Source organism: Achroia grisella, unplaced genomic scaffold (assembly GCF_030625045.1).
Source record: "Achroia grisella isolate CSIRO2021 unplaced genomic scaffold, CSIRO_AGI_Agris_v1 utg25583, whole genome shotgun sequence".
In the NCBI taxonomy this organism is placed as follows: Eukaryota; Metazoa; Arthropoda; class Insecta; order Lepidoptera; family Pyralidae; genus Achroia; species Achroia grisella.
In genome coordinates this window covers 36,331-56,491 of record NW_026712746.1, presented here as the reverse complement: position 1 = coordinate 56,491, position 20,161 = coordinate 36,331, and the positions used below count along the sequence as shown (strand labels likewise).

General features: G+C 43.1%; 1 protein-coding gene across 1 annotated transcript; it reads left to right on the top strand.

The window, feature by feature from the left end:
* Window positions 1-14,185: 14,185 nt before the first annotated feature.
* Window positions 14,186-18,995, top strand: LOC131842852 (uncharacterized; the record flags this gene model as incomplete). The annotated part of the gene is made up of 6 exons (XM_059191417.1): window positions 14,186-14,670; window positions 14,871-15,930; window positions 16,271-16,752; window positions 17,145-18,350; window positions 18,470-18,644; window positions 18,877-18,995. Coding segments are annotated over 6 exons (3,513 nt in total), but the record flags the coding sequence as incomplete, so codon positions are not given.
* Window positions 18,996-20,161: the final 1,166 nt, after the last annotated feature.

The following is a 20,161-nucleotide window of genomic DNA, read 5'->3' as shown; positions in this document are numbered from 1 at the left end:
AAAAGGAAAACTGATTATATTGTGGAAAATGGGAATTGTGCGAAAAATAGAACAACGGACGAATTATCGAAAATAACTGTAACGTCCGATGAGTTAAAAAAATTAAACTCATGCTGTTCAGGCGTTATTACGCAAGGTCCAATTAAGAAAATTAATAAATGTTCTCAAGTTAAAGTAAAATCTGGTCCATCAAAGATGGCAGGAATTACTAGAAAATCACAGTTTCGTGTGAAAGTAAATATTTGTAATAAGGAGACATTAGGAAAAGTGTTAGGTATGCATAATATGCATGATAGTGCGTGCAATGTATTTCTATCTGGATCTATAATATATTTAAATCAAACGTCTCTATTAACAAATGTGGGCGTAAATAAATCATTTAGAGAACTTGTAGAATATGCAAGGATCATAATATTATGGAAGTTATAATTATTAAAAATATGTACAATAAGTCTCAAGTTAATAAGTTCTGTCGGTATATACAGAAGTATGATGAGTTTTTACGATTATGTAGGTATACTGTAAAATGTATAGATAAGTATAGTAAGTCAATAAGTACAGATAATGAAGTGAGCATTGTCACATTGGCCAATAATGTAAAGCATAAAATTTCTTAAAATTGTTATAGAGTAAAAGGCCTAATTTTAATTTTTGGTTACTACTTGTTTAGTAGAAAACAAGATCTGTTAGATGATGACATATATGTATTAACAATACAATGTTTGTATTGAAGTTTGTAATTTATTTGTACTCAGGTATGATATACCTTGAGAAATTGTTAAGTTAAATTAATCCTTAGTGCTGTTTTTTTTTTGTCTTTTGTATGTTTAAATCATAAAATTGTCCTTGTAATGTTAAACTTTCAGAGGGAGGGGACACCCTCACCATAGACACCCTACTTTTCAGGGGAGGTGTGGTATAGTGATGCAAATCAGCACGTTCAATAAAAGATTGTGCCAGTGTACGTTTTGTATAACGACACGTAGGTCACGCAGTACCTCATATATATAGTTTATGTAATTAGTCTAAGCTAGAGTATTCAAGATGTAACAGTTAAATATACAAGTTACACCCTACTGTGTGTGTTTACTCTCACCACCGCTCCTGTCATCACAGTGTAATGATCATCAGCTACGTTAACATATTAAACATTTGAAAACAACGTAATTAATTTAGTTTTCCTAAAGAATGCCATCGTTTAATTAGTGTAGTGTCAATGACAAACGTTTAATTGGTGTTCCGCAACGAAAATAGAACAAGAGAACGGCGCGGCGCGGGGCGGGACGGGACGGGACGGGACGGGATGCCGGCGCGTCGATGTTGATCTGTCTGTACGACGAAAACAATAAACATCACATGTTACACTGCAATGAAAAATACAAAATAATACGCACTCGTTTGCAACAATAACAGTAAGTACCTGATCACTTGCACCTCACGCCCACCTGGCTGTTTGTTGTGGCAGTGCAGAAAAAATATATTGTGGTGCTGCAAATACAAGTAGGTAGGTAATGTTTCGTTTTATGATCATCTTTATCTAAACATATAAATAAAATTGTAGTGTTTATTAAATTGAAATAACCGTTTTATATTCTGTCTGTTTGTTCCGGCTAATCTCTGAAATGGCTGGACCTATTTTGACGGGATTTTTATTGGCAGGTAGCTGATGTAATAAGGAGTAACTTAGGATGTTAGGCTACTTTTATTTAAAAAAAATGAAGTTCACTTCTACTATTCCACGCGGACGAAGTCGCGGGTACAGCTTGTATGATAATAAATTGTTAAGGATACGTGGTTATGGTCTATAATAAGCGCTATAAACTTGGTGGGCGAGTTGATACATATTGCATACATATAACGTACAAGGTCGGCCCTACACCGCGTCATTGAACTGCAGGTGTCTCGCGTAACCGCACGCACTGCCTCGAGCACCAGGGGCTGTTACCACCACACTGTTTTTTTTTCCGAACTATTCTAGGGCCATTGGCCGCAGCTAGCCTTTACAGCTTCGCCGAACGACAGGCGAGTGCAGATGGCACTACAAACCAAGGAAGGGTTTATCGTTCGTTGAAGGCCACCTCCCGCCTGACGGATACGACTGACTACTGTTAGTTTGAGCGCACTGCTAGGGGTTCGTTCAGACCGTCGTAATTTCGATCGCCATTTGAATTGGACGGGGCATCGATCGTAAGGGACAGGAGTGGTCGTTGCATAACATCACAGATCGAATGCACAGCTCATGGGGCAGCTAATCATTTAGGAAGAACATACCACAGGTATTCAGAGATTAGGACCCGGGTATGTACAGTCCTATATATGTATATATGATACGTTACCATATGTTACAAGTCTAAGTTGTCGGGGGGAAAGTGGATTTAGAAATGTGGATAGTTAGTAATGTGGACTGATGATCTTATTGCTAGCAATGTACCATGTCACGTTGACCTCCACGCGGTTCCCTCTAAAAACCATCGTGATAAATTCCTGGTGAATTTGTCACGATGGGCTAACTGACCTGACCTCATGTTCATCTTATCATCCTCCACTGGTGCCCCGCCAGCGTAACCCGTTACGCAGGCGGGTGCACCATTATATCATCCATTAAAAAAAAGTCTAGGTTGTCTCCCTCTTATTGTCTCACTGACTGATCCTTGTTTTTTTTCTGTTTTTATTACGCTGCCACTATTTATATAGTAATAGTGCTAACGCCCAAATAAGAACGACTTGGTGTATACAATCATGACAATTTAATAATTTACTAAAATCCGAAATGCAGTGACGAAGCAACAAGCAAAGCTATAATATTTGGGGGCCGGGGCCACGTCCGCGCAATAAAATAATAACGACAAGGCTTTGAACTTAATTTAGTTCAGTTTTATTTTTAAGTTGTGTATAATTTTAGTAAGACAACAATGTAATATTTGTTATAATTATTTTGTTTTGTATAAATAGGTTTCATAAAAAGAACACTCAATGTAACTCGAGCGGGATCACTGCACAATTATTTAAAAAAACAACTATTCACATATATATATATTTAAGTAAATAATGGTAATTATATTAATTACTTCATTCATTCGTCCGTCCATTGAGTACATACATAGTTGTGCCTGTGACCTGAATCGGTGTTCACTACCAGTTCCCCTGATCACTGAAGGCAGCTCCTTTGATATCGTCTCATTTATTTTATTGCTTTTTGATGAAGCATCTATTATTGTCTCAAATGGACTCGCAAACAATACTCTGTACTTACGTAGCTAACTCTATTGTTCTATAATTATGTATTATAGAACTGTAACCCATACATTCACATTAACTCCACAATGTGGCTCTATATCGGTTCAGGTTAAGAAAAGATCACAATGTATCAATACTTCTCATTCCTGGGATGAAGTATTGTAAATGTTCAGTTATAGACTAGAATAAAGTAATACATAACTACAAAACATCTACAAGGTACAGCTATGGCTAGTGTAAGTCTATCTGAGACTATATACCCTGTGTTCAGTTATAGTGATAAGTATTCAATAAAATATTTGTGGTATATAATAATAACTAAAAATTTTGTCTAAAAAATAAAAAAAAAATTATGGGTGGACTACCCCTAACATTTAGGGGGATGAAAAATAGACGTTGGCCGATTCTCAGACCTACTCAATACGCTCACAAAATTTCATGAGAATCGGTCAAGCCGTTTCGGAGGAGTATGGGAACGAAAACTGTGACACGAGAATTTTATATATAAGATAATCATACATATGAATACAAATGTTAGTGCCGTGCGAGGAATCGAACCTGCGACTATCGGAAGTAAGACGGAGTGCTAAACCGCTAGACCACCGAGGCGGTCATACTGGGATATTATTATTATTATACTATACAGACCTGGTTGCTATGTGCACGCTCAGATCATCTGTAGTCTTGTGTTCAAACACTGAGGCAGTCACACACACACACACAATGTTGCCACACACACAATCTAAGACAACAATAAACAATGACCTGGCAATTAGTGTTAGTCGGTATGATTTTTTGTTTTTGTTGCATGTAGTCGGTAGTGCTAAGTATTGTAACATTGTATGCTAATAGTAACTTTTACACTAAACATATAGTATTTCTAAACCGCATTGTACGAGTATATGATTTAAAAAGAATAGCAGGTTACAGTTTCATCAGCGCGAAAAAAATATTTCGAGTTTTATAATGTACCGACTAATTTCAGTTAATGAAATTAATCTATACATATAAATAAAATTGGAGTGTCTGTTTGTAATATTGAAATAACCGTTTTTTACTACATGCATATGAATATAAGTACGGTATATATACTAACATACATACGGTATATATAATAACATTTTTTACCTATTTTGTCTGTATGTCTGTTTATTCTGGCTAATCTCTGACGACCGACCGACCGATTTTGACAGTACTTTTATTGGTAGGTAGCTGATGTAATAAGGAGTAACTTTGCCTACTTTTATTTTAGAAAAATAGGTGTTGCAAATATAGGACCACTCATAACGAAACATTCAAAACTGATGATTTTCTTTTCATGTGTTGTGGCACGAGACGGTTTTGTAACTAAATTCCAAGGACAGCTATAGGAGAGCAGAACAATGAGAAATTAGATATACATAATTATATTTGTATACTCATACATTATTTCTATTGGATGGTAATATTTAAATATACACGAGTGGCTAGTAATGTCCTTTGAATGTAAAATTTTGACTTTTAAATAAATAATAAAAGTTATTTATACACTACTAGGTAGCCGCCCCGCTGCGCCTTCGCTTCTTTTGTACCCCACTATGTAAACATTACACAAAATATTGGTATTATTTCACAGTAGGCATTTGAATCAATAAAATAATTTTCTTTATCTAAATTTTAAATATATTTTTTTATATTCTCTTTCTTAGGGGATGCCTACGTCATAGTAGCTTTATGCATGCAAAGTCTCAGCCCGATCGGTTTAAAATTGACAAAGTTTCATACAAACTTTCATCCCCTATTTTATCCTCTTGGGAGTAGAATTAATCAAAATCCTTTCTTAGCGGATGTCTACGTCACAACATCTACCTGCATGCCAAATTTCAGCCCGATCCGTTCAGTGGTTTGGGCTGTGCATTAATAGATCACTATGTCAGTCACCTTTGAGTTTATATATTTAGATTTATTTTAATTATTACAAATACTATAAAAAAAGAATAAACCATACTGAGGTGTGATTGCATTCAGCAAAAAATTGTATTGTACTGCACGTAGTTATGTTATCTATGGTACGGATACCTACCTACGCACAGATAACATAATAAAACACTGGACTTCGTAAGTCGCACTATGTAGTATTTTACTTTGGTACTCTTACATAGTATATATCGATCAGTAATTATATATATATACATATGCAAGTACCTGGACATTATTAGGTATCGCAGATAAATACATTATAGATTGCGTTAAAAATAGAAGCAGCCATACGATCCACATCGCGTCCATAACTAAGTAAAGCGCTATTAACATCCAAAGTTGTTTTATTTGTTGGTTCACTGCTTCTACTGCCGCAGACTAATCGCAAAATAGAATAGAAAATTATTTATTCAAATAAACTTAATTTAAGCACTTTTGAATAGTCAAAATTTTTTTAAATCTACCGCTTATTAGGAAAGCTGTCTCATCACAAGAAGAATAAGCAAGAAACTTGTGTGTTGCTCGTTTAAACAATCCTTGTAATTCACATTTTACAAGTCGAAACTACCAACCAGCACTAATTTATTTAGGCTCAAATATAAAAACACAATAAAATTAAATCAGTCGTAGTGATAAGAGCAGACCATTCACTACAAGCAGCACTCGTTCACGAGTATGACAGATGAGCCAGCCATCACTGCGCTCGACCATATTTTAGGGAGCCCAATGACCCGGCCTACCACGCCGCCACATGTCTGATCATTTTAGTGAGCATGACTACTCATTCCACTCGACCACGTCATAGCTACAAAAATTACTATATACTAGTTACAGTATTCGTTAAAATTTAAAATTATTCAAATACAAACGTACGGGCCACCGCACGTGCCTGCTTACTGTGCTGCTTAATACACAATTGCCTACACATGCAATTTCACCTCATTACACTTCTTTTAGCAATAAAATCAGTTTTCGAGTAGCATTCAACCGAGGCGGTTTTATTTACCAAAAACCTCTCATCAATCAATCAATCAACTGATATATGGGCTTGTGTGTGTGGAACTGTGGACTATAAACCCCCACAATATACATCACCAACTGGTGATCGGCCGTGAATATTGTTGGTCCAGCTGGCTCGGTTCAGTTCGGTCAACGTTCTGTGGAGAAATACATTACACTAAACCTACAATATGACAATTACTATTCAGTAATAATTTTAGATATTTGACTTGTCATCATTACAATTAATACGCATAGAAATAGAAATAATATTTAATCAAATAAACTCAATACAAGCACTTTTGAATAGTCACATGTTTGATTCTACCACTCATTCAGATTCTATTGTCAGCGCTATGGATTTTAAGTTTTTCTACAAAAACATTATTATCGTTAACGAACTCTTCAATTGTATAGTATGCCGTTTTACAAAGCCAGTGTTTTATATGACCTTTAAATCTTTTTCAGGCAGATTTACACTCTGGTATTTTGTTTACGCAATTACCATAAAACGAATTACCTACTAACTTTAGTTAAACGACATTTAGGCATCATTTAGGAGAGCATTTTTAATGTAGTCATATTAAATGTGGTAAGTCACAGTAAGGTCCTATTAAATAAGCATACCGTCATCTATCTGAAACACTTATTAGAGTGCATCATCTGCAATCAGAAGAATACATTGAAGACTATATCCGCGGTCGGCATGGCATCGGCACGGCTTGTTACTCTTGTTATCTGAACTCTACTTAATTTGTTCTCACGCGTCCCACAGGAGTAGCTCTACAATATTTTACTTTATTAGAATCAACTTCAGATTGTTAGTACTGTAGACAGTTGACCCCATGCTAGCAATGTATGGTATATTAGGTTGACCTCTGCGCGGTCCTGGTCTGGAAACCATCGTGATAAATTTCTTGTGAATTTGCTAGATGGGCTGACTGATCTAAGCTCATGTTCATTTCATTATCCTCCACTAGTTACTGGTTACTATCCAACGTAAACCGCTAGCGCACGCGAGTGTACATTCAATATATGCATCACAGTAAAAAATATTTTATTACAATTAAATAATATTGTATAAACTCTATATAATTTTATGAACTGAGAGCTTGTGAAGTACCTACATAAGAATTCACGATGTTCTGAAATACTGGCCCCTTTTGATAAGTTGATCGTTTCGTTAGCTGTAACTAGTCACAAGATATTTTCCTTAAAAGATGAGGTTATTTTAGCATCTCTTATTGCTTCCACATTTGAGATTTCACGCTCTCTTTAGCAGAGAATATTTCGGTTCAAATAGACATTTTGCTAACCACTGGAGTAAGTCGGTTCTACGTCTTAAGTATTTGACATTTGCGTGGGTCTTGTGTTATTTGGGCAGGTGGCACCAAGTAACAAAGGCACCGTCACCACTATTGAACGGCAGCTGTTACAACATCACATCATGGCCTGTCATCCGTCTGTATTCTGCTCATCCACATATGAATTATGACTGGTTACTTTAATGAACTAGCTTCATTTCATAGTTAGTATGCTTATTTTTTTATTTGGCATTAATATATATGTGTATTAGTAAAAACATGTACTGTACAAACGTTTTCCTATTGTTATTTATGTTTAAGTCATTTGGCGCAACCTTGAATTTAGCTAGAAATGTTGCTAATTCCATTTATTTTGCAATTTTAATTGCTCGCCGCGCCTGTCTGGCGGCGGCGACGTCTGCGACAAACAACTAACTACTCGTACCTAACAATGGTCCCAATATTATTCTGTCAACATATCACCGCCATTGTGTTGTAGGGCCCCGTAGAATTGCTTTCAAAGTTATGTATTTACGTCAGGAGACATATATTTGCTAGAGTCGCCTACGTAAACGTAAATCAATTACTTTGTTCGCGCGTTACATTCACATGTGCGTGTGTATGAGTGACGACACACTGGCGCACAATTTATTATTATTATTGCCATCAAATTTTAATAACAACCCAACTTACATAACTCTAAAGATCATGGATTTTCTACGAGGTTCATGTACCTACATACTCACTAGTGGACCGGTAGAGCCCTGCGGGTTGAGTTTGCTCCACACAATTATACACGATCTATAATAAACTCTCATTGCATCTACAGTTTATATGAATAGTAGAATAAAGAATTTCTAACATACAAAGAAGTACCAATATTAAAATATGTAAAATGTTACTTCAACGATAGAGTTTTACAATACCCAAAAAGTACCCACTCTACCTTACATGCACTTGATTTTTTTTAATATGTGATACTGGTGGTGGATCACCACCACCAGTATCACACATTAAAAAAAAGTAACGTTAACTGTTAGCGCAGGCGTGATCTGATGATCACGCCTGCGCTAACAGTTTACGCTGGCGGGGCACCAGTGGAGGATAATAGCATGAGCATGAGATCAGGTCAGTTAGCCCATCGTGGAAAATTCACCAGGAATTTATCGCGATGGTTTCAGGGGGAACCGCGTGGCGGTCAACCTGATATGGTACATTGCTAGCAATGATATTATCAGTCCGCATTGCTAACAATCCCCTTCCCTCTGCACTTGATATTGTACATAATAATTTTGTTTGGTTGTAACATACATGCAGTACTAGTAAATATAGTATGTATGTACTATAAAGGAATATATAAAACATTGTGCTCTACAAATGTTCCAAAATTCATAGAGTCTGAAAGCAGCTGTTTACATTAGTCCTTTCAAAACTGGCGTGCACAGTTGCAGACTTAACATATCATTTAAAACAATTTTATAATTTCCTATTGGAAACGATCGTACTCATTTGTTCACTTATAAACTACTCAATTTAGTATTACTCATTTGTTTTAAAAAAATTTAGGTTAAATTGTTTTTAGTCTCCTTATTATATTTTAGGCACATGGAAGTTACCAAATCCATCGGATGAAAAATAATAATTTAGATCTGAAAGGGTTAAGACAAATTTGCGATAACAACAACGAGCTCTGATTAGAACTTATAAAAAGGTCTCGAGATGGGTACAAAGAGGTCAGATTCATCAATTTGTGTATGTGAGTACCTCCAAATATGTATATGCATATATAGTCATTGTGTAGGTACGTACATTGTGTTTGAGTTGCGTGCTCTCAAACAGTTCAATGTCACGGTCTATCGAGTCAAATGGCTAGAACAAAAAGATTGTGAGGCCGACACCGTTATCTCGAGAACACAAAGTTAACAGGAGATGAGGCTATACGGGACATTCCATTTCGGAGCTACGAGTACCAAACGTTAGTTGAATGGTCTTAGTGGTCTAGCGGTTTAATGCATAGCTTTACTTTCGATGGCTGCAGATTCGATTCCTCGAAGTATATAACGTATGTATTTATAAAAAATATTAAAGTATTCCATAAGTTTTTCTAGTAGTCAAGTCGTCTACGAGCTCTGTTCTCGGCACTAGGAGGCGCCGTGTGAACTGTTCAGTGTCAGGTCATATGTGGGTATCTGATAATGTCAAGGAGTCAGTGCTATCAATAAACCTCTTTTTAATTTCTTGCAGAAGGCTGTGTACTACTGGACATCTGTATCTGTAACATAGCCAAAGTACGTATCATAGAGGAGGCTCAGATCATCGTGCGCCGTATGTACTAGTGAGTGTTATCTATTGCTCTGGCTTGGTATCGATCGATAATGTAATTACTGCGGGCACGTCGTCCGTGGCAGCGGCCCGGCCCGGCCCGGCCCGGCCCGGCGCGGCCCGGCGCGGCGCGGCGCGGCGCTCGCATCGCATCACTCGGCACCTACGATCGCGACGCGGACGCTACAATTATAATTAAACGAATGTAATCGGTGCGGGTTACGTCTATTTAATTGTGTTGTTTGTGTCTCCGAAGTATCGCGCGGCGGGGTGGGGCTGGTGGGGCTGGTGGGGGGTGGGGGAGGGGGAGGTAGCGCCACGTGCGCCCGCGCCGCCGTCGCTCCGCGCAGTCCTCGCACCGTCGTCGCTCGCACGCACGCCACTCGCCCGCTCTGTGCTGCCGTGCTGCGATCGTGTGCGCTCGTCCTGACATGACACCCAGCTCCGACCGCGCTCCTCCCTCGCAGCAGACCCTGGCCGTGAATGTGCTCGACCCTGGCTGCAGTGAGTCACTCCCGCAGCGGATCGCAGACTATTGTACTCGCTAGTTTATAATTGTGTGCCGCGACGTTGTTTGTTGACATATTAGTGAGCTCGGTGGTGGTGAGAGTGATTGGACTTCAACGGTGTTGCAGCACTGTCGCACCCCTGGTGAGTATTATGTACTGTACTAACAGCCTTATGCCGTACATATGTTATGAAGGGTAGCTAAAGGTATACACACAGACTATATTAGAAAATTATTTATTTTTGTACAAGGAATTGTTGTGTATCAGTTTTTAATTTTGTTGTTAATATTACGGTGCCTTGTGTGTGAGTGTGCTTTTGCGTGAAAAATTTTTAAAAGAAAAGAAAGAATTATCTAATACAAGAAGAAAACATATGTATGGAGAACAAATTAATTTAAAAATCATGCCAAAATATAACAATCTTTTTACTTTGACAAGATACACGAGTGTAGAGTGAGCGTTAATATAATTTTCTAAATGAATATATATGAAATATGGGGAGGGACGAAGGCCAGAATGCTATAAAAATATACGCCGCTACATACTTGTAAATACTTACTACGCACAAGTTTCATAGTGTCGTTACGATGTCGCCTGCAATATTCGCAATGTTGCGATTACATTTGTTTGCAATTTTATTGCGATTATTTTAGGTAAAGTAGAAAATATTTGTATTACCCATGTTTAAATGTATCGTACGTTTATGTAGTACTAGCCTTTACCAGCGGCTTCGCTCGCATAACTTTACTACTGGCTGTTAGATGGCGCTAGAGTAGCAAAATGTTAATATTTATTTTTTACAAAAAATATTTGTTTTTTGTATGTAAAAGTATTCTATGTTCATTGTAATACCTCCAATAACATGTGTACATAATATCACGATGATCGGTTCAGTAGTTTTTGCGTGAAAGCGTAACAAACATCTCCACTTTCAGGCTTATAATATTAGTAAATGTGTTACAATATACTTAGACATAATAAACCTTGACGCTGTACCTTCTCACTACTACTTCACATATAACACTCGTGAAATAAAACCATCAGGTACGCGTCCCATGCGAGTAGCGTTTATTTCATATTAGTTTGTTAGATTAACTAAATAGCTATTGTGATGCCTATTATAGGTATTTGTTATAATAAATTGCGGCGCCGTCACTACAATACAAATATAAATAAAAATCGTCAGCAGAATAGTAGAGTTAGCCGCCCCAGGTGAAACAAGCTGCCTAATCACAATTTAAAGCGAGCATGATTACTTTTAAAGAATATATTCGTATATGTATAATATATATACTGAAGTAATTATTTTTATCATATTAGATAATCGGTCGTCATAAGAAACAAAACAATTAAAAATATAACAGTCCTGAAAATATGCACAATAATTATTTTCTTCAGCAATTTCATGAAGTATAATCTATTTAAAAAAAAATGTCTACAATAAAGTCATAAAAGCGCCACGAAGAGAAGACTGTCTGTTTATTTTTGTCTGCTTGTGGTATTTTAATGGATGATAATGGAATGGTGCGGCCGCCACCCGCCTGCGATAACGGTTTGCGTTGGTGGGGCACCAGTGGAGGATGATAACATGAGCATGAGGTCAAATTTACTAGGAATTTATCCAGGGGAAACCGCGCGGAGGTCAACCCAACATGGCATATGACTGGCATGCGGTATAGTGCACATAACTAACAAACCCTTTTGCTTTCACGTAACAACGAGTGTTGTTGTATATACGTCCCAACAGGCTACATACAAGCCAATAATAAATGTAAGCAGAGATAAACACAGCCTTAAAGGGGGTAAATCATATATTAGTTATAATATGACATCTATATCATTAAATAGAAGGTGCCGTTGAAAAGAGATTTTTATTGTTATAGTTTGATTATTAACACTAGCTGTACTTGCGACTTCATCCGCGTGGAAAATAACTTTCTTTTTCTAAAATAATAATAGCCTAAGTTACTCCTTATTACATCAGCTACCTGCCAATAAAAGTCCCGTCAAAATCGGTCCAGCCATTTCAGAGATTAGCCGGAACAGACAGACAGACAAAAATTGTAACGTACCGTATTTATATTCATATGCATATAGTGAAAAACGGTTATTTCAATATTACAAACAGACACTCCAATGTTATTATATGTATATATATTAAATAAATAAACAGATGGCGATTTACAAATGTACACGCGTTCAATGAAACAATTAACAAAACATTCATAGACCACACTTAGTAATAGGCCGACGCTCACAACAACGGACAGACAGTTTTAGTACAATACTGGTAATAATAATAGATAACTAGTTAGTTAGCTAAATAAATAATTCCGTCGCGTGTTACTTACGACTACAATTGCAATGACGGCGGGAGGACGCAGCCGCCTAGCCGTGAGACTGTTTCTAATGTTTACTCCACTAAATCTGTCCACAAGTTGTTGTTTATCATTCTACAAATTAGCTGAAACTGGAACTTTATTTTAGTCTTATGTGCGTCCGTTTCCTTAGATCCTTGTACTAATATACCTGTTGCATTTAGCATTAAATTCAAATTTAAAAATCATTTATTCATGTAGGACGTTTTAGCCGCTTATGATCGTCAAATTATAAATATTTTTCGGTATATAGTTTTAGTTCGGTATATTGATCCAATTGAGAAGAACTGCCACGAAACTCAATTGAATTACTTTTTTTTTAAACCCATATTATTTACAATGTATATTTATATAGGAGTCTATATCCGACATTAAATGAAAATCCCGTGGCAATAGTTGTTCATCTATTGCCTGCATGGCAATAGATGAACTCGCTCGTCATTCAATAATCGTTTAGGTGCATATTTGTAACTTGACGAGTCGCCGAAACTGCTACTGTTACGTTTAGTTAATTTTCTTTAGTTTATTCTTTTGATAATTTAAGTATTCATAATATGCAATTTAGTCAGAAATTTGTTGGTCGGGAATTTGGAAAACGAGGACGCCATCTCGTTTCTATTGATCGTACTGTATGATTGAATCCCTAACGTAAGTTAGTTCTAATATTTGGTAACCAGCCTGCCGGGAGGCTCTCAACTCTCAACCAGGGAGTCGTTCATCCCGGAGTTCGGCAGAGGACAAAGGGGGTTGCCCCCTGGTTTTCCTTCCATACTAGAGGGGTGGGGATGTCCTGTGTCATGTTGATTAAATTGCTCATATAAAGCTCATAGTCAATTTTACAATAGTATCACGCATTTAGTAATTGTAATTGTACAACATACGTGTCCTGTGTGTACAGCGCTGCAGTAAATGTAAGGGGCGGCGGCGGCCGCAGCGAGCGCCGGCCGACCGTCGCGTCATGCTCGGAACGCGGCCGCTCATACTCGTCGCCTGCGCGCTGCTGCTGCTAGTACACGCCACCTCCGGAACCGGAACCGGAACAGGTACATTACATTGTTTTGTAAATATTTATGTGTTTATTATAGCGATACTAGGATTATTTTTTTGGTGATACTATTTATAAAAAAAAAACTAAGCCACTGACTGGTTTTCACAAATATCAAAAGAATAATAGTTTTAAAATCTACATCACCACATATAAAGGCGACACAAACTAGACCACGACGAGATTATAAAGTTAGGAAATGATTACGGCAACAAATAATGTTAAATTATTATTATTTTATTATAGAGAATGCTCACTCAGTTGGTGTATAGTTGATATTATATTATTAGAAAACAGATCCAAGTTGATAGTTTCAGATAGTCTGATAAATTGTTGTTTACAAATAGAAGAGGATTGAGTCTCGTTAATGATCGCGGCATGTCAATAGATAATTTACACGTCATGATAAATCGAAGCGCCGTTATGTAACCACGACAACTACGGCGTAGTATAATACAATATAAATCAGTCGGCCCAGGCCCTCGGGACGGAGAAGATGACGAGGAGTGGACGGTGACGGTGAGCGCGGTGAGCGCGGACGGTGCGGCCGCCAGCGGCGAGGCGCTGGCGCAGCTCGCGGCGCTGCGCGTGCGCGCGGCCGGCGTGCGGGCGCGCGTCGTGCCGCCGCCGCCCGCCTGCGCCGCCTCCCCCGCGGAGGGCGCGTGCGCGGCGGCGGCGCTGCGCGCGCTGGCGGCCGGCGAGCTGCACGCGGCGCTGCTGCCGGTGCCGGCCGCCGCCGCGCCCGCCGCGCCCGAGCTGCGCGACGCCGGCCTCGAGGAGCTGGGCGACGCCGCGCCGCCCGCGCGCCGCGCCTGCCTCGCCTCGCGCCCGCCGCTGCGCTCGCTGCTCGACCTGGCCGACGCGGCCGCCGCGCTCCCCTACCGCCTGCCGCCGCGCCGCCTCGAGGCCGCCGCCCGGTGAGCGCCGTCCCCTTCTATCTCCAGTCCCGACCTTACGCTGCTCGGTGGCTACGCTCGCCTCTCGTCGAGCGAGTCGTGGCCGATTTTATACCGACGATCGTAATGTGATGATCGTAAATGTGGTCATCTGTTATTGCTATTACTTTTTTCACTTTAATGAACAGGTGGGATTGATATCTTCCTTATATCCGTTGCAGAGTTTTCTGCGAATCCACCGATTGCTCCGTCGATGAATTCACCCCGGACTACTGCATCGGAGAAAACTCGACGTGCGCCACGCTGCTCACCAGTGATACCGGCGAAGTAAAAATATTAGAAGACGTCATTCGAAAACATGAGCTGCGCGCCCGCGTAGTCGCGCTGGGGCCGCACCTCGCGAACGTGACCGAAGCTCTGGCGGCGCGCCGTGCCGTGCTGGTGTGCGACCGCGCCCCCGCCCTGACCGCGCTGGCCCGTCTCGACGCCTCGCCGCTGGGGCCTCCGCCCTGTGACGCCGAAGAAGTGTGTCCGTTCGAGCCACGGCGACTCATCAAGCTTGCGAACGCCCGCTCTTTGGCACGAACTCCGAGCGCACTCCGCGTGCTCACACGCTTGCATCTCGATACTCAAGATTTACGCGAACTGGGCATTCAGGCGAATACCATTGGGCCTCTGCCCGCCGCCGAAGCTCTAATCAAGAAGCGTCTGCAGGTGATGTTACCCGGTGAAGTGCGAACTGCCGTGCTTCTACCTTTGAATACTTCGCGGCAAGCGTACGATGCCAGGGCACTGATCGCCGCCGCGACGCTCGCCGAACAGGACCTCGAGGAGGAAGCCGCTCCAAACATGGCGCGTTTTAAAACGGAGCTGACGGACGACGGGTGCTCCGCTCCGCAGGCGTACAAGTACTTGACGGACGCCCTCGGCACCGGCGAGTACGGGGCGCTGTCGGCCGTGGCGGGCCCGGCCTGCGGGGCCGCGTTCGCCGACGTGGTGCGGCTGAGTCCGGCGCACATGATGCCGGTGCTGGCGTACACCGCGCAGGCTCCGCCGCCCGCTCCCGCGACCGAGCTCACTCTGCTGGCGGCGGGCGACGCGCGCCTCTACGCGGAATCGTTCGCGGCGCTGATGGCACACTACGAGTGGCGGCGGCTGGCCGTGCTCAGCGAGCCGGCCACGCGAGCCTTCTTCGACGGCACGCGACTTCAGACCGACGTCATCATACACGTGGAGCTGCCGGACAGCGGCCCCGACGTCCAGTACGAACTCATCAAGCAGGTGAGACTTCATTCATTCATTTCGCTTATTCATATTGACATCGGTGCTAAATATTTAATAGTAATATGAGTCTTATAAATAAGGCACGCACACCATAAGAATGTAATGATTTTTTTTTCATAATTTAAGAATTGATACGACACCATTCCAACTTTTTCTTTAACTTATATATTATAATGTTTATTATAATAGAAATTAAAATTCTTTGACGGTGTCCTTAGGTACATCGGGAGAACTAAACATATATAGAAAAGAAATAATAGAAATTGAATTCAGAGATTACGATAGTACATCGGAGTCTATACACACTGTGAGTACAGCGCCGTGGTAATATTTCCAGTGGGCCGACCGCGTGGCGAGCGCCAACGCCAAAATAGTGTACGCGTGCCTGGAGGACGCGCGCTCGGTGCGGGCGGCGCTGTGCGCGGGCGGCGCCGCCGGCCTCACGCCCGCCGCCGGCGCCGTGTGGCTGCTGCCCGGCGCGCTGCCGGACGGCTGGCTGGCGCCCGGCGCCGGCGACCGGCACGGCTGCTCGCGCCGCCGCCTCGAGCAGCTGGCCGAGGGCCACCTGTCGGCGGCGCCGCGCTGGCAGGCCGACTGGGAGGACGGGGAGGACGGGGAGGGCGGGGAGGGCGGCGCGGACGACGCGCGCGCCGACGCCTGGCGCGGCCGGCTGCGCGCGCGCTGCGCCGCCTGCGCGCGCCCGCCCGCCAGTGCCGCGCTGCTCTATGACGTCACGCGCCTGTGGGCCGCCGCGCTGCGCCGGCTGCTGGCCGCGCACCCGGCCGCGCTCGACGACCTGCACCGCCCGGAGCTGGTCAGGTGAGCCGCCACCGCCGCCTCGGCACAGATAAATTAGATATTATTATCTAATAAAACAATTTATAACATTTTCATAGTGACTTGCTTATTTTCATATAGGTAAGTCTATATATATAGGACACAATTGCATATCAGTAAAATGTTCAACCTTATTCTATTCCATTCGTGATGATCGACCGTTCGCAACCACGTCAAACATCGTGTCGGCCATCCACATTTCTACTGTAATTTGCAGAACGATATATAAAAACCCACCGTGTAGGACCTTAATTCTACTCGTGCAATATGTTCTATACCATAAATAGCGAAGCGATAGAAAACACCGCAGTGCGATCGTTCGACTGGCTGCCTTATTTTTGTTTCATTTGCATATGATCTGTATCGGTTTCCAGAGCGCTGATCGAGAACGTGACGGAGGGCGAGTACTCGGGGCTGACGGGCCGTTTCTCGTGGACGCGGGCGGGCGGCGCGGTGTCGCGGTCGTCGGGCGTGGTGCTGCGGCAGTGGGCGGGCGGCGCGCGGCGGCGCGTGGGCGCGTGGCGGCGCGGCGCGCTGGCGCTGGACGCGGCGGCGCTGCGCTGGACCACGCCCGACGGACGCGCGCCCGACGACGGCGCGCCGCGCTGCGGCCTGCAGCCGCTCGCCGACTTCCTGCACAGCGACTGCCGCGCGGCGTTCATCGTGCTCAGCTCGCTCCTGCTCGCCGCGCTCATATCGACGCTGGTCGGTGTCGTCTTGCACTGTAAGCGGCGAGCGGAACTCGAGTATCGCGCGCGTCTGGCCGCGCTGGACATGCGCACCTTCGGACTGAAGCCGGGCGGACTGGACCGGTGGGAGCTGCCCCGGGAGCGCGTCGTCATCAATAGAAAGCTCGGCACCGGCGCTTTCGGAACCGTGTACGGCGGGCACGCGCTGCTCGCCGAAGATCGCGGCTGGACGGCCGTCGCCGTGAAGACGCTGAAGGCCGGGGCTACGACGGAGGAAAAGTTAGACTTTCTCTCGGAAGCCGAGGCGATGAAGCGCTTCGATCACAAGAATATTATACGTTTACTGGGAGTGGTCACGAAGACGGAACCCGTGTGCACCGTGATGGAGTTCATGTTGTACGGCGACTTGAAGAACTACTTGCTCGCTCGGAGGCACCTGGCGGGCGGCGGCGGCGGCGGCGGCGGCGAGGAGGACGCGGCCGAGGAGGTGTCGGCGCGGCAGCTGACCAGCATGGCGCTGGACGCGGCGCGCGCGCTGTCCTACCTGGCGCAGCTGCGGTACGTGCACCGCGACGTGGCGGCGCGCAACTGCCTCGTCAGCGCGCACCGCGTCCTCAAGCTGGCGGACTTCGGCATGACGCGGCTCGTCTTCGAAAACGATTACTACCGCTTCAGCCGCAAGGGCATGTTGCCGGTGCGCTGGATGGCACCCGAGAGTCTCGCGCTCGGCGTCTTCTCGCCGGCCTCGGACGTGTGGTCTTTCGGAGTGCTGCTCTACGAGATCGTCACTTTCGGCTCGCTGCCCTTCCAAGGCCTGAGTAACAGCGAAGTCCTGGCGCGGGTCAAAGCCGGTCAGACCCTCGAGTTACCCTCCGGACTGAAACCGCAGCTGTGAGTAAATATTATTTTGTAACTTTAGTTTCTCTACGGAGATACATCCGTCTCCAAATTTTGTTTTAGTATTTGGAACGTACTAATTGGACTGCGTGCTTTTCGGGGCGGGCTCGCAGGGAGGGGCTGATCAAGTCGTGCTGGCAGCAGGAGTTCCGCGCGCGGCCGGGCGCGGCGGAGGTGGCGGCGTTCCTGGCGGACTGCCCGCGGCTGCTGGCGCCGTGCCTGGACGTGCCGCTCGACGCGCTGCCGCTCGACGCCGACGCCTGGCGCCTGCCGCGCGACCGCGCCGAGGTATGATCGCCACTTCTGATGCTGACGAGGTTGCAATTCGGTATAAGTAGCACATCACTGACACATCGTTTGCTGAATACGTCAGTGACGACACTGAATACTGATACCGAATACTGTCTGACTGAATATGTAAATCATAAGTTACAAGTTCGCACCTCGCCCCTGCACCGCGCCGGTGGTGCGCGTGGGGCGGGCTGCGAGCGTCCTGTTGACCTGTGTTCGTGGCCCGCAGGCGCGCTGGGTGTCGTGGGCGGCGCCGCCGTCGGCCGCCACCGACACCACGTACCTGAGCGCGGACGCGCCGCCGCCCGACGAGGCCGACGCCTTCCTCGCGTGACGCGTGTCACGTGCCGCGTGTCACGTGCCGCGTGTCACGTGCCGCGTGTCACGTGCCGCGTGACGTGACGTGCCGTGACACGACGCGAGTCGCGGCCGAGCTGCGCCGCACTGCGCCGCTGTGTTCCTCTTAAATTAATCATTCCAAGATATTCTAGTCAAATCACTGGTTTCACGGTCGAGGGGATCGATACTAATTACGTATTTTAATACAGGTGTATTTATTTTATATCATATTATGTACCGTTTTATATATAACATATATAGTGTATACACATATTATTATATCCCTTTTTATATATTTAGCTATTTGTATATATTTTATGCCATTTTTTTAGTTATCATATTTGCACCACCAAATATTGTTATCAGTATCACCCATGTCAGACTGAGAGAAAAAACCGTATGGTGTTATGTCCGTCAAATGTATTATTTATTTTATGTACTGTGAGCAAAAAGTCATGTAAATAAATATAATTATGTTTAGTTAGATAACAGTCAAAAAAGAATCACATATCAAAGAGTCTCAGTTTTCTTTCAAATCGTCGATCTTAAACTATTAAGTGAATTGCCACTTAAGCTAAGTGTTAAATTGCGTTTATACCAACAGATTGTGTTATATATGTATGTAATATAGTTATTTATGGATGTTGGAGTCGATAACAATATCAATCATGTATCCGCCCGCCTCGCTGAACTTTAGCTAAACGATGTAAATATTAATGTTAAGTAGAATAAAACGAAGAAATACATTTGTTATTTTGATTACGTGTGCTTTATTGAACATCCTAGTACTCATATTTATGACATTATAAATATATTTAATCAAGTTTAAACAATTTTATGGTAACTAACGTACGGTATGGTATGGTAACTAACGTTAAAGTAGTTACCAAAAAAATATTTGAGTTAAAACCTGTTCAACTAATAATAAATAATAATCCTAATACTCGTAATAACCGTAATTAAGAAGCGGAAAACGTCAGTTTCTACTTAACATGCAATGCAAAATGAAATAAAACTGAACTTTCTTTAAAGAAATTTTCATTGGTTTTCAGTTCAGAAAAATTGTCTGAATTGACTGTTTCAGTTTTCCACAATCTGTCCCTTACATCCTGTATAATGTATAACTGACATTCATTATTGTTTTAAAATTCTTAAAAAAAATACAATTTCATACC